The 15,780-nt window shown below is 34.7% G+C and overlaps 1 protein-coding gene across 1 annotated transcript; it reads left to right on the top strand.

Moving 5' to 3' along the window:
- The first annotated feature begins 7,992 nt into the window (after window positions 1-7,992).
- LOC141828160 (uncharacterized) lies at window positions 7,993-14,544 on the top strand. The gene is made up of 6 exons (XM_074715531.1): window positions 7,993-8,211; window positions 10,285-10,377; window positions 10,793-10,916; window positions 11,240-11,525; window positions 13,583-13,637; window positions 14,045-14,544. Exons 1-6 carry the CDS (start codon window positions 8,089-8,091, stop codon window positions 14,117-14,119), a joined length of 756 nt encoding a protein of 251 aa, XP_074571632.1. The 5' UTR covers window positions 7,993-8,088; the 3' UTR covers window positions 14,120-14,544.
- The last annotated feature ends 1,236 nt before the right edge of the window (window positions 14,545-15,780 follow it).

Below are 15,780 nucleotides of genomic sequence, written 5' to 3'. Positions count from 1 at the left end.
AAAACACTTTGAATTTGTTTGTGTAAGTCGTAAAGTGTTTTGGCCTTGTGCTATGTCAGAAAGAAAGAAAAGCTGGTGGAAGCGCTAGCTTTACGAGAAGAAGATGAAGAAGAAGAGACAAGCTGATTAGCTGATTGACTGTTCTCGATAATTTCTTTTCTTTTCTTTTTCTTTTTCTTCAAAAAAAAAAGGGAGAAAAGAGGTCAATGTTAATTGAGCATTGAGCTTAAGCTTTTTGTTTGTTTGTTAATGATTAATGTTTAAGTTAAGCAATGAGATTTGCTTAATTATACAAGAGATATATATGTAATCGAGTATGATATTAGATCCTAGCTAGCTACTATCATCCCTCTCGAGTGGCATATGATTGATGGGATTAATATTAAATAACAATTAACATTAATATTCTGTTTGGATGGGGTGAGAGAAGATTCATTAACGAAATGGAGAAGAGAGGGAAAGGGGGGAGAAGGGAAATATTTATGTTCTCCTTGTTTGGGAGGAAGAAAAGTTCATTAACGTAACATGTGTTACTTTGTTTGAGAAAAAGAAAAAAGAATGAAAGTTAAATATATAAAATTATAAAAATATCTTTACTTTTTAAAATAAATTTACATGCAAAAAAAATATGTATAGCTCATTAAACTGATGTAAGATTTTTTTTACCAAAATCACCTTATGAGACTAACTAAAATTAATATTTATGACTTAAATAAAAAAAACTTAAAGAAATAATGAGTAGACATACAATAAGCATGCAAAATATAGAATCTGTATATTTTAATTAGTACCACAAAGGATAAATCAATATTTTTACATATATTTCTATAAAAATTTATTGATATAAGAAAGGAGTGAAAATATCGTGATCAGCTAGAGGAATTTAAAAATTTTAAGTTAAATAAATTAAATAAATTATTTGAGAATTAATATTTTAAAATAGGAATAAAATTAGAACAAACAATACTTAGAGTTGTCTTCCCTTTCCTTACACCCTAAATTGGAGTGTAAGAAAATTTCCCTTTTCATAGGTAAGGAAGGTTAAAACTTACCCTTCCCTACCCTTTTCTCCTCTTCCCTCACTCCTTTCCAAATAAGGTTCAAAGTTCCCTTCCCCTTATTTACTCTTTCTTCCCTTTTCCTCACCTTCTCCCAAACAGAGCGTAAGATTTTGGAACATTTTTACATGTATTATTACTGTGATAAAAGTTATAAATGCTTTGCTCTGACGGATGAGCCCAACCAGACATTACACACCCGTTAGAAATTGACCTCAAAAACATTACACACCCGTTAGAAATTGACCTCACGATCTCATGTGACAAATACTCATGCAAGTACCAACTATGCCAACTTGTGGGGGGCACACTTGTATTATTAATAATCCTGCAAAAGGTCATACACTAGACCTTGGGCACCCCACACGGTTAGCCCACCCCACAACCATCTACAGAGAGGTAAATCAGGTACGCAGTAGATCGATAGGAGGGAGGGCTTACTTGTCTAATCGTACAAATCTACCTTTTGTAAACCATGGGGGCTTGTATTATTAATAATGATATATATACATGATATGGTCAAGTATTGTGGCGAAATTGAAAAATAAAATGGAAAATTAATTATATTTGATAACGTGTGGGGAATGAAGTACAACAGGAAGTGTGGAAGAATGATCATATAAAGTTAAATAGAGACAATTCGGCTGGAATTGTCGATATCAGACGATTGCATGTGCTGGGTGATAGAAGTTGAAGGATCGAAGTGATATGAGAATATTTATTTTATTTTTCATCGTCCAAAGAAAATTAATTAATGGGCGATGTAACTGGCTTTGACTAGATCTCACCATAAGTTTTATTTTCTGATATATCATTGGATACCAAAATCTCTTCTTTTTTATTGTTAAATTTTTTATAAATAAATTTGAACAATTAAGTTCGAACTCATATTAATTAATTTACACCTCTCTATATATATATATCATATGCTGCTCATCATTTATGAGTGACAAAGTGTAGATTCAAATGTCCGAATCACTTCTGAACACCCTTTATAATCAAGCGCTCCACACACTCAAACGATATATATATATAGAGAAATTATACATTACATGAAAACGCAATACGAAAATGTAACATGATATACTACACTACATGGATGTGAGACCCATGTCTATATATAATTAATTTTCATGTAGTGTATCATTTCTCATATATATATATATATATAGTATTCAATCGTGTATAATTATCTAAATGTCCTTTAATACTGTTTTATACTATTATCTAACACATAAATCTTGAACCAGTATTGTAGCAGCTACGATCTTGTAATTGCTATAACATGAATTTCTCTTCACTTATAACAGATATGAGACCGTACTTATAATTGTTATAACAGTTATGATATAGTAACTACTACAACAGTTGTAGCAGTTACGGTTCCATAGTTGTTATAATATGAACATGAATTCACGTTATAAGTTTATATCAGCTGCAAAATCATAACTACTATAACGTGCATTCTTGTCATTTTTATTCACGTTGTAGTAAAATTACAAGTTTATAACTATTATAATGTGTCTGACCAATTTAAAAATTAGACGGAAGATAATAATACTGAATAGTATTAGAGGAAAATTGAGTAATTGTATATGATCAAACAGTAAGATGAGATATTTTTTAAATAAAATATTAAAATAAGACGTCCTTTCGACTATTTATATAAAAAGGACGCCTTGATTTTTGTTTTTTTAAAATTTTTTTTTACAAGAACCAAATACTTGTACCGCTGCACAATTTGTCCAGTAGCGTGTGGAAGGTTGTTGTTTGCATGGATTCTGGTTTCTAGGGTTTGGATAATTCTTGGCAGCTCCAGGGGCCATGAAGGAAGCTGACAGCGGATAAAACAAAGCGACCTGGCGATTAGAACAGCGGAGCCCATAAACAACTGCCGATATAGGATTTCATCAGGATTTAATAGCTACCTTCCAGGCATTTAATTAATTTGTTATAATTTTTTTTTATTTAATGCACCAGCGCCCTAGCTAGTACCAGATTTCTGTTCCTTGTATTATTTACTGTATTGAGTTTAATAATTAAAGTTGCGAGGTGGAATAGAACATGTCACCTACTCCAACATCTGTTTTTTGTTTTTGTTTTTGTTTTTTAAAACTGGAAAGTGATTAATTTCATGGTAGACGAACAGATGTTTTAATTTATTCATCTGTAATATAATTTTAGGTAAAAGCTCTAAATTAAGAGAATCATCATATATATGAACGTTTTTTTAAAAAATCAAATGGGTATTCCATGAATGATTTTATCTCGAAACACTTCTTATAATCAAGGGCGGAGCCAGGTTTGTCCTTACCTGGGCTATAGCCGAGAGGTCCAACGGTAACAAGGAGAAAAAAAATAGATTTAAGAAGGGGAGAAAAAAAATTTAAGAGATAGCCCAGAGGAATACCGTTGGCATAGCTAAAGAGTTCGGATCAACCCAGATAAATCACTCGAGCTGGCTCCGCCATTGGCTATATATAATATGTAAATATTACCGAGTAGTTGCTACAACATGTTTAGGGTGAGTTTAGAATTTAGAGTTTATACCGTACGTATAGACGTTATTGAATAGCTGTTATGATGTGTAGAAATTCTACTCAGTTAATTATTACAACATGTGTAGGGTGAGTTTAAAGTTTATGATTGTAGCAGCTACCTAATAGCTTCTATAACTATTTTAAAGTGATTTTGATGAAGTTTAAATATCTTTAATCAAGTTAATAAATAGTATTTTGATGTAATATTGTTCAAAAACTTTAAACTCTAAATCTTAAACTCACCCTAAACATATTATAGCAGTTACTTAGTAGCTTTTATATGTTATAGTAATTATTGGGTAATCTCTACACGGTGTATACATTGTAACAGCTGCTAGTAGGTATCTTTTACATATTGTAAACAATAAATTTTAAACTCTAAACTCACTCTAAATACATTATAACAGCTACTCGGTAGCTTTTGATGTTGTAGTAACTATTCGATAACTTCTATATATTATAGTAGCTACTCGATAATTTCTATAATAATATTGAATCAAAGATTATTTTTAAAATAAGATTATTGAAGGGGAGTCCATGTAACTTTAATTAAAAATATATGGAACGTCCATATCATGATTTTAAGAATGATGAGTGCCATTTGAGTTTTGCCCTTTAATTTTATACTCGCTGACTCTGTACCTGTACAAAACACATGCTCAGTTGTTGTTACATGAGTTTAAAACACTGGTCTGGTCGTTTTATAGATGTAGAATTAATGGATGTAGATTTCTACGTACATTGATTACGAACATTAATTAATTAATTTTATATGTAGATCGATGATGCCGAATTAAAATTAAATATAGCAGATAATGACATTCCATCTGCCGAAATGATATGAATGGATATATATCCTACATGTCGTAAAATATGCGATGATGTGCGACATCAAAATCGAAGTCTCCGAAAAAATTTCAGACCTTTGGAACAGTAAATAAGTATTATTTTATATTTTTAATTAATTATTTATTTTTTAATTTACAGTTAAAATCATTTAAGATTAAATGATTTTTTTTAGAATTTAAGGATTGAATTACAATATTAAATAAAAAATTTAAAAATAATAATATAAAAATATAAAATGATATTATTTACTATTACATATATTCAAAATTCTTTCGAGTATCTCGATTTTGATATCACACGTGATCTCTTATTGTAAAACACAGAAGAAACGTACAGTGCGACTCCGTGAGCGGCATATATAGCCGATCCATCGCCGTTGCCACCGCCCTCACTGTGTCGTCCGGCCACCGTTGGCTGCCGGCTCGGGCACAATCGACGCGCCGCTCGCCGGTGCTTCGACCGACGTCGAATTCCGACCGGATTGTGGTCGGAATCCGACGCAATTTGGCCGGAACGTGGGCGGCAGTGACACGCGCCATTTTCGGCTAAATCGCGATCGAATTTCGGCCAAATCACGGTCGGAGACCAGCCGAGGAAGGATCAACATGTTCCGACCAAATTGCGTCGGATTCCGACCACAATCCGATCGAAATCCGACGTCGACTGACGTGCCGACGAGCGGTGCGTCGATCACGTCCGAGCTGACGGTCGGCGGTAGCCGAACGGTACGGCGAGGGCGGCCGGCAGCGGTGAGGGTCGGGGGCAGAATAATGTGCATTCCTACATTTGGACAGTCAGATCTGACGCGCAATTGCGTGATGGACAGTGGATCGCGTGGCGCTTACGGGCGCGCACGAGGGAGTCGCGCAGAATATATATACATAACACGTTTCCACTAAATTTAGAACTGTTAAATGGATCAATCTATGATAAAACAGATCAACTCATTAAAAATATATTATATGGCGGGGTAGAATTGGTCGACCCATCAACTTGACAAGTTGAAAAATCTCCAACCCAAGACGGATTGCGAGTTAAACGGGTCAACCTATGGACCTCTCAAAAAAATAAATAAAAAATAAAAAAATATATTAAAAATTTTAAATTTGGATTACAATTTAAAGGGGTCAAATTGAAATTTTTAAATTTAAATTGCAATTTAGAAATGATCAATCTTAAGCCCATCATAAGTCAATCCAAACTGACCTAAGTGGATCGATTCATTTTAATCTATTTTAAAATAGATTAATAAAATTTTAATTCAATCCATTTGAATTACATGATAGGACGCATCAATTCAATCATTCTAATTTAAATTGACAACTCCAATTAAATTATTATCCCTTGGCAGAAACAGTAGTGCATTTGGGCCACTTGAATGAATAAAGACGTAGCCTAGCTAGGTAGCTAGGAGTGCTGTCGTGGATAGGTTCCCTTTTTGCTCGACTTGTTCCCCTAATTTGTCGATAAGGTGGCTAGTGCACGGCGCGAGATTCACCGTCCAAATTTTTGTCTCTTCGTTGGATGCCGGCCGGCCGATGTCGAAGCTTTTAATTCTCTGATAGATGATGTGGATGAACGTGTTCTGTGCATTAATATGCGTCAGAGGACACCATTATTTGGTAAAGTGTCTAGTCAATCTCCGGTGATAGAGATTGAAAGAGAAATAATAAAATGTTAAGAGAAAAATGAAATTAAATTAGCACTACGAAATTGTACAACCAATCAATCAGATATTTCATACCCGTTGAGAATCGATCGATTTCTATGCCAGCTACATGGCATGTCTTTTAGGTCATATGACTCCTCCGCGGAGGATTCGCAGAGGGTTTTTCGCGATCGTGGACGCAAGTTCGCGGGATAATTTTGTAAAAAAAAATTCCTTAATCTCGAAATCAAGAAAAACTTAAGTTTTCCTTGATTTTTCAATTTCAAGTTGGATGCCCTCTTTTGTTGATGTATGCTGACGTGTCAGGCATGAAGCATTACTTGGGAATCACCGATTACCTAAACCAAACAAGATTTTGATTGATAACTTTGAATTGATAACCAAGGTAATCACAGATGACCCTCAACCAAACGCACTCTTAGTTTATAAAGAGGATGGTTGCGACTATATGTATTCTAAGGAAGCCATGCCCATTGATGGTTTAGGGTTGCGACTATACGAGTCCTTGAAGGATGTCTATCCAATTATGATTTTTCTGCTTTGTCATAAGATAGCCTTATGGACTCATCGAGTTAGAGTCTTAAGTGTATCTAGCACTCTAGGAATCAAGATGGGTGTTTGGGTTGCCGAACACTCTAGAGGCCAAGATGGATGCTAAGGCTATCCACACTCTGAAGCTTGAAGGTCGAGATGGGTGGTCAGGATATTGAATACTCTAGAGGCTAAGGTGGGTGCTTGGTTTGTTGAGCACTTTAGAGGCCGAGCTGATGTCACGTGTACGGATCTATTGACATTGAGCCAAGTCGTACGACCAGACTTGCTAAAATGGAAATGATCGCTATCCATGGTTTCGAATGTGCAACTCATCGATGTGATTGTCACCAAACACTTGAAGAGAGCCTAAGGATGACATATATTTTTATCATCAAGAATTATCAGATCTATGTCTTTTGGCCACTCTGTATCAAGACTATTCAAGAAATCAACGTATTGATAAGTTTTCACCAACTTCATCATCGTCGTCGTCATTGTAATATAGAAAAGTGGTCCCTCAACACGAGAAGAGCTCTGAGTATTTGGTAGCATTCATAGTCTTCTTTTTGTATATACTCTTCTTGTCTCCTTCAAATTGTCACATGACATCGATCACTCGAGGAACCATGACACCAAATAGATTTTGTAAAGAATAAATTTTTTCGAATAAGTCAATTCATTTAAGATCTTGTAGATCCATTATCTTTCTTATTTAAAGATCAGTTGTTAAAAAATTTATGAAAATAGATGTATCAATAAATTCAAAAGTAAATTATAGAAATAAATGTGCCCTTTCGTAAAATATTATATAATATATAAATTATCCCTATTTTTATATTATTTTGTATTGGCATAGTTAAAATTATAAATTACATTTAATTTGATTTTCTCATTAATTTTATAAAAACATTTGAAAACATATGGGGAGTATTATTTCCATTAAATGGAAATGAAATTCATTAATGATATATCAAAGTTATTGCTAAATATTTTGGGAGGAGTATTTAATTATAGAGAAGGGCTATATAGTAGGCGCTAACTGATTAGGATTTAAAGATTAAAAACATTACTTAGTTTAAAACATTTGACGGAGGAGATGGAGATCGCGGTGGCGGCGGTAGTGGTGGATTTCAAAATAACTTCAATCTTAAAAATTAATTTTTAGTTTTGGTTTAATATTATCATGGTTTATGAAACGAACTCAAAATACAATTAATTTGTTTTTATTATGCGTTAACTCAAAATTTTATTTGTGCAAAATGATTTATTATTTATTTATTTATTTTTACCAGAAATGACAAAAGCGGTCGTCACGTGAGCCCCTTCGTGGTTCAGACCGCCGTCAAAATGGTCCGTACCAATCGCTGCGGGGCGACGAGAAGATGAGAAAGGGATCCGCCTCGTCGCATCTGCCGCCGCCGCCCTCTTCTTCTGGATCATGAACGCCACCATTCGAGCCGTCCTCGCCGGTCACCGCGCCTCTTCTTTCTTTCCGAAGTCCGCCTCCTTTTTCCATTCCACCCCCGTCTTGGAGCGCAAGAGGAGGAACCATGGGCACGCTGTGAGTTCCGTTCGATGTCCTTTCCTCTTGTTTTATAAATTTTTGTTAATGAGATTATGTAATTCCCTTTTTCTTATCGCAAAAAAGGTTGGATTGGGGGTTTCGTTGTTCTGTTCTACGGTGCTTCAAATGCTTGATGAAATGATTTCTCTACATCGCTTCGAAGACACATGAATGAGTTCAATTTACTATTTTTTTATTGAAATTAAGGATTTTTTTTTTTCGATCAACAAGCTGGCTGAAGACTCCCGACCATACCAAAAATCCATTTCTCAGGCTATGGAGTACAATGCTTGAAGTTTTAGTAGATTTACTAAATGATGATAAGTTAGTACTTGCTGTTAAAAAACGTAGAACACAATTAGGAATCCCTCATGTAGCTGTGCGAGCATTTCAGGAATCCCTCAGGCCATGGAGTACAACGCCTGAAGTTTTAGTAGATTTAAATGATGAGCAAGCGGTTGTAAAAGAAGAATTTTGCTGAGTAATATAGCTTGAACCATTTAATTAACAGCAATGCCAAAGCCAGATTACTGTGGAGTTAGATACAGATTGCATGATGCTGAAGGTGCATAGGTCTCTGATACTGAAAATAGATCTCCAAGTAAAAGGTCAATTGCCATTTGGCTCCACCTGAGTCAAACATGCATGCTGGAGATAGATGTTTTTAACAACATGCCTAGGAGAGACACATAGTCAAGAAAGACCACTTAGAAAGAGGTGGAGCCTTATCTTTAAACTGGATAAGAACAAAAACTGCTACACATTTTATGAATGAACCAAGAAGATATGAGAAAGACAAGTCAAGGCAAATGAGAACACTGTTTACTAAGACACACCACCCACCTAATGGAAAAAGGACCTTCTGCCATAGCTCATATCTGTAGTTAATCTTGTTATTATTATTATTTTTTGATTTCTAAATGGTCTGATTCATTCCAAATAAATCGATCCAACTGTACCTCAGCAACTTCAAGGGCTAGAAGTATAGAGAAAACATGCTTGCTATTGAGTTCCCTAGGACTCTCATAATGGGTGCTGAATATCTAATTAAAGAAAGATGGACTATTGTTTCTCTGTTACCTCCTACTATCTTAGATGATACTTATCTTGTATTGCAGAATATGTCTGACTACTCACTCTGGTCAATTTATTTTGGAGGAAGAAAGCTGGAGGAGAAGAAGGGGAAGAAGAGAAGCATAAGGGAGGGAGAGAGGGAAGAAAGTTGTTTGCTTTGATCTTGGGAAGGAGAAGAAGGGGAAAGGAGATGAAGAGTGACATGACCGAATAACCATCACCCTCTTCTATTCCCATCTTCTTGTAAACTGCTCAACTAACATTGCCGCTAAGTCTTTTTCCACCTCTTGTTTCCTTACGTTGTCACCAATTCCTACATACACTAAGTCACCACCTTTTGCAATCATTATAGCCACCACATGCCATGTGGACATAAATGTATCAAGCAGTGTCTGTCCCAATTATTTAGTATCCGCTAATTGGTTTAGACAAATTTTGACGTTAGCTTGTCGAGGTCTAGTGCAAGCTTTGACCTTTTGTCTAGGCTTTGGATTGACATTAGTGGTTTTGTTTGCTCTTCATACCATTTATCTGTAGATATTGAATTGATTCAAATTTATGATAGTTCTTAGGAGCACCTACTTAGAAATGCCTAACATTCAGTAGGCACTACTACTTTTTGACATTCCAAAGCTAGTCCCTGCATATTCTATTTTAGAAATGAAAGAAACATCAAAGATAAGAAAGTTGTATATTTTTCTCTAGTTTGAATGTTAAGAGACCCTGCAGGCTGAAATTCATTGCTCACGCTCCAAAGCTAGAGCGGAATAAATTTGGCACAAGAAGTTCAAACCTACTTTTTATTCATTATTTGATTTATCATGTTAAAAATGAAATCAATATGATGACTCTTGCATATTTGTGGGTTCCAAACTCTGTAAAAGGTTGAATTAGAAAATTTTGACTGCTGCAGCTTATTACCGTCGTTTCAGAGAATTTTTCATGTTATTGTTTTTGTTCTTTGCATCTTGGATTCTAACTAAGTTACATATTCAGCGATTCAATTACTATGCAAAACGGAAGAGAAATATGGAATCTAAAATGAAATTAGTTTCCAACCTCTCAGAGTACGCTGAGCACCTCTTTCAGGTAAAATTTCAATAGCAGTTTTCTGCTTTCTCAATCACCTTGCAACTTGTTGTATTGTAATGGAAGGAATAAGAGTTTAGATGAAAATGATCAGGGGAGATGGGTGTCAATTCTTGGTGTGTCTAGTACATCTTGAGAGATACCTAGGGAGATGGGTGTCATTCTTGGTGTGTTTACTACATCTTGAGAGATACCTAGGTTAACCAGGCATCTTAGGTAGTTAGTAGGATTGAATTACTTGCCGATTCTAACTGTGATTTCCTTTTCTATTTTACAATGAAGAAATTAGTTTCTTTCTGCATGCTTTTCCTTCAAACACCTTAAGAGGATACTATTTCATTCTATAATATTGATGATATTGTTTCATTCTATAATATTCTTTTTTCATTTTCTTCTACTTGCCTTGAGATTCCAGAGGCGGAGAGCTGAGGATGAGGAATCATTTCATGAAACACCCTGGTTTAGAAGACACTCCTGGGCCACAGGAACTAGGAAGAATGGCTTTCGTGAAGCTCACTGGGGATCTTATAGGAATAAGAGTAAGGTTCCTCATGTGTCATCTTTTGCAATCTTTAATGTGGATATTTAATTTCAGTGAAGAATCAATCATTAGTATGACTTATACTGTCGTGTTAAATTACTGAATTTCATTGTATTGATTCACACACGATATCATAGTATGGAGATTTGACTTTCGTCATATCTTTTCTCATGATTATGAGCTTCCAAGTATAGCAATATGTATAGGTTTTAGAGTTCAGCTATACTACTATAAAGGAGAACATGTAAGAATTGTTTGTTCATCTTGTGCTATATTAATTTAAATGTAAGTGATTTATAACTGATACGTGTAAATTTATAGGGAATGGAGCATTTGAATTTTGTCCAAGTGATGATGATGACATCGAAACTGTATTTCGTTTTTCATTTGGAGGGGCACAGTTCTCTTATTCGTCATTTAATAATTCTGAAAATTTTCAGTGGAGTTCTTCTGGCAGTACTTTCCATAAAAGCTCTAGGAATTGGACATATGAAACAGAGGATGAAACTGATGCTGATGTTTCTGATCAACCAAGTTTCACTGGTGAAAGATTGGCTCTTGGGTTAAAGACAACTGGACCTCTAAAGTTAAATGAAGTTAAAAATGCGTAAGTTTTACTGGTTTTTATAATCTAATCTTGTGTAACCATACTCTTGGTCTATGCTATTACCAGTATAATTATCCCTTATTTGATCAACATGCCTCATATATTATCACCATATCTACAATTATCTTTGGGTCCACCAGTGATTCCTTGTAGGCAACATTTTATCAAACTGTGTCATCGCTTTTTTGCAGCCAAACAAGCATTTTCAAACGAAGCATAAAAACTAATGCTTTGTGTACTTGAAGGAAGAGACAGGAAAGGGAAGGAGAAGGAGAGGGAATTTTAGGAGTTGTCTACTTGGTGAGGGGAGAAAAAGAAGGAATGTGTAATGGAAAATTATGTTATGATCCCAATATTCTTCGCTCTCTTGAACTTCCCTCACACATGACCCATCTGCTGCCAGAGCTTCCTGCCCTAGCCCGCCTTACCTCCCGCTTGCTTGAGCTTGCCTCCCTCTCCCACCCCACCCGCATGAGCCTACTTTGTTCTCGTTTGTCACCCTCTCTCCCCAACCTGCTTGAGCTCACCACCCTCTCAATTCATCAGTTGTTGCTCAAGTCTTACATTCACACTCGACCTCTGCTTGCTATTCGTGCCCACCTTGACCTCACCTTATGTTGGATGCGAACTCATAAGCATAAAACATCCATTTCTATGAGATTTCCCCTCCATCCACCCTCCTCAACCAAAGTTGTGTATACACCAAATTGCTCCAATTGTTTCCATGGAAGGTTATCTAGGATCTGCTCCTCATGTTTTTAATGTGAGTGAACCAAGGAAGAGCCTTGTTTTAGAGTCACTTCCTTCCCTTTCCTGTTAGCTACATAAACATTAAATGACTTTTTATTATTTTATTTTTGTCGGCTTATCCAACTATTAAATCTATTGATTGTCTTTAAACATTTTACAACTATCTTTACTTATTTTTTAATTTTTTATCTATTAAAATCACAATCATTTTTACAACCATGGTCGTTAAACTCGGTTGATCCCAGTACACATAGGTTGAGTTGGATTGGGATACCAATACCATACAGTGTCTGCTTGAACATTAAAAAGGCAACTAAAATCACAATCATAATATTGAAATTTTTGAATCAGTCAAATGCTAAGAGGGAGGGAATCAACTATTGTTTTTTGTTCCAAAATAGATTGATTTCTTCCTCATATGTAATGAGGAGAAAATAGTTAGAGAAACAAGGCTTAGCTAGATTGGAACTGCTGGAATACATGAGAGAAGTCATTGATTTCGTTTGTATTCAACATTAGGGAGAAAATTTGCTTTGGGGAGAAGAGGGAGGAACAAAGAGGAAGGCTTTGGGAGAATAGGGAGTATGTGGAGAAAGTCTTCCATTAGATTTGGAAGAATGTGGATAGATGAGGTCCTTCATTCAACTATTCGAGGGTTAGGTTGTTTATGAGTAGTTAATTGATAATTTAATTACTGTATTATGAAGAGGGAGCCCATTGCATTTATAATTGCCCAACACTGTGATGCATAAAGAATCATGGGTCTTGCTATACTCAAAATTTCCCATTTAGAATGGTAGGCAAATGACAGTCACACAAGATTCCAAAGTTCATCTCCATTCTAACCACCCATTTGTTTGTATAATAATTTCATCAATATTTGCTTGTCAAAAACAAATCATCATAACTTAATTTTTTTACTTATAAGAAATTACTTTTCATATATTTAGTTTTAATTCTTCTTAAACATTAGTTTCTAATTTTTCTATAATTCAGGATTATAATTTATTTTATCTATAGTCTCATCTTTGACTTCATATGACCTGTTCACTGAATTTAGCTACACAGATAACAGAGTGAACATTGAAAATATCTAGCTCTTTACATCATGCAACAAAAACAAAGGGGTAAAAAGAAAAGGAAAATAATGGACCATGACTTGTGATGCTAATTTCACTGAATTTAGCTACACAAATATAAGTGAATATTGAAAATAGTATTGGTTGTCGATTAATAGTCCTTTTTGTTCCTTTTTATCTGAAAAGTCCAGGACACTAAAAATTTCTGTTTTTATCATTTCTCAACAGATACAGAAGTTGTGCTCTAAAATGGCATCCAGATCGACATCAAGGGTCATCAAAGGTAGCCTTTATTGCTTCTCTCTTTTTATGTATTTCTGTTGAAAAACCACTGCTTGTTCTAAACTTGTTTTGGGATTTATTAGTGTGGTAAGTAGAATATGATTGTGGCAAACACGGTTGAATCTGCCAATCAACACAGTTGAAACCTAAAAGGTACTGACACAATCACAAAGGAAAATTACAGGGAGTCTAAAGCATGAAATATACATATATAACATTTGATGGAATAATTGGTTGCTTTTGGCAAGTGGAAACTAGTATAGTTAACTATTCCAAACTGCTAATCTCTTTGTTTCTTTGTTTATTATACTTCCCTTCCGTATCTGGCTATGCTTTTATCTGCCTAAACTGTGATTGTGGAGCAACGAGGAATGATTTTGACCGGATGTTAATTTAATGCATGAACAGATAGCAGCAGAGGAGAAATTCAAATGCTGCACTGCTGCATACCAAACGCTATGTGACAAGTTAGCTTTGGGCTAACCATGGTGATTCCTCATCCTTGTTCTATTCATCAATTTTTCTGCAGTATCGGCTGAAGCAGTTCAGATGCAGGCGAAGTGATTCCTCTACATTCGATGAACTATTTATGGAACAACAATAACATTTAGGCCACTGTTCTTGAATTGTTTGACCAACTCCTTGTTTCAACCAAGAGAAACAAAAAATTAGAAATCTTTTCAGTGCTCTCATGTAATGGAGCACTTCAAAGTTCATCTTCGTGTTTCAACTGCAGTGGATCCATTTTATCTGAAGAGTCAAACTCATCATTCACTCCATCAGAAGTCGAGTCTTCAATCTAACCATATCAATGAGATAGAGATTAGCTATTCTCATATTGGTGGCTGAGTCAGTTTGAACCTGTATTTTCAGAGCACACTGTCGATAAAATAATTTGAATAGCTTTATATCCTATTTCTATGAAACTGCTGATGCTACTTCAATCCCAAAGGAAAATCATGGTCGGCCAAGGAAAAATATTCTTCCCCAACTACATGAAGATGATCTAAAGCTATTTGGGGCTGGCAAAGGTCTGTGTGGCTAATCTTTCGGTTATTTGATTCCTGGTCTTTTATATTTAAATCTCCACATATATATATATACATTAATATGGTCTATTTGATTGGCAGATATGTGAATCAAAGAACTTGAAGCTTGCCACTTTCCAACGCTACGCAAAGGCGTATCTCAAGGTAAGCACTCAAGTATCGATCCCAATACCACTTCAAATTATAACCCTATAGAATACAAACTGAAAAAGAAAAATACAAATATAATAAATAAACTTATTCATGGTGAATTTGCTTTGATCGAAGATGATGAACTCAACGATCGGCAAGGCACAAATATAACTAACTTATTGTCTCAAATTTTGTGGCAATGGTCTAAACTAGATCAAAGAGAGCCACATTGCAACTTCTTTGTGCATAATGATATGTCTAGTAAGTGTATTATTAATGAGACTTATTCTGCTTAGAATTAATTAATATTTACTAGTTATATGCCATTTATCTATTTTTCTGTAAACGGTGGAATCCACCACCCCATCGGCCTTACATGATAGGTCTCATAAAAATGATAAATCTCAGTCAGTCTCATAACTCAATCTCTGAGGACATGGATCATATGTGAGGAGGTAAATTAGAAGTTGTATCATTTTTATCCACTTAATTTGTGTATTCGTGGCTACCCTAGTATTCATTAAGTAATATCAAATGATTAACTAAATGTGCATTGATGATGATGAAGTAGTGAAATGTGGACTAGAACATGGAGCTAATAGACAAGTGATATTTAGTAAGGTCATGTGTAGATAGAAATGAATTAATCGAAATCGAATAAATCAAAGATTTTTTAAAACAAATTGAATAGATTGAACTTTATCATTAAAATTGAATAAATTAAATTAATATAATATTAATTAATTTGGTCAGTTATCAATTAATTAATTTTTTTCATCATCAATCGATTGATTGAACAATATAATATTAGTCAATTGCTCCTACATAGGTAATTAACTGTATTAATTAATTTTTGAATTTATAGTGCTTTATTTGTGGAGTAGTAGTTGATTGATACATGATGATAAGTAGATATATCGGTTTAATCAGTTTAATCAAATTTGATCAAATTGAATAAATAAA

The sequence above is a fragment of the Curcuma longa genome, chromosome 4, assembly GCF_044706935.1.
Source record: "Curcuma longa cultivar G26 ecotype Majalengka, Jawa Barat chromosome 4, ITB_CL_G26_1.1, whole genome shotgun sequence".
Lineage (NCBI taxonomy): Eukaryota > Viridiplantae > Streptophyta > Magnoliopsida > Zingiberales > Zingiberaceae > Curcuma > Curcuma longa.
This window is presented reverse-complemented; position numbering and strand designations above follow the sequence as displayed.

Coding starts and splice junctions, on each gene's coding strand:
- LOC141828160 (XM_074715531.1), top strand. CDS start 8,089: ATGAACGCCACCATTCGAGCCGTCCTCGCCGGTCACCGCGCCTCTTCT. Junction 10,917..11,239: donor GGGATCTTATAGGAATAAGA/GTAAGGTTCCTC, acceptor GTAAATTTATAG/GGAATGGAGCATTTGAATTT. Junction 13,638..14,044: donor GACATCAAGGGTCATCAAAG/GTAGCCTTTATT, acceptor ATGCATGAACAG/ATAGCAGCAGAGGAGAAATT.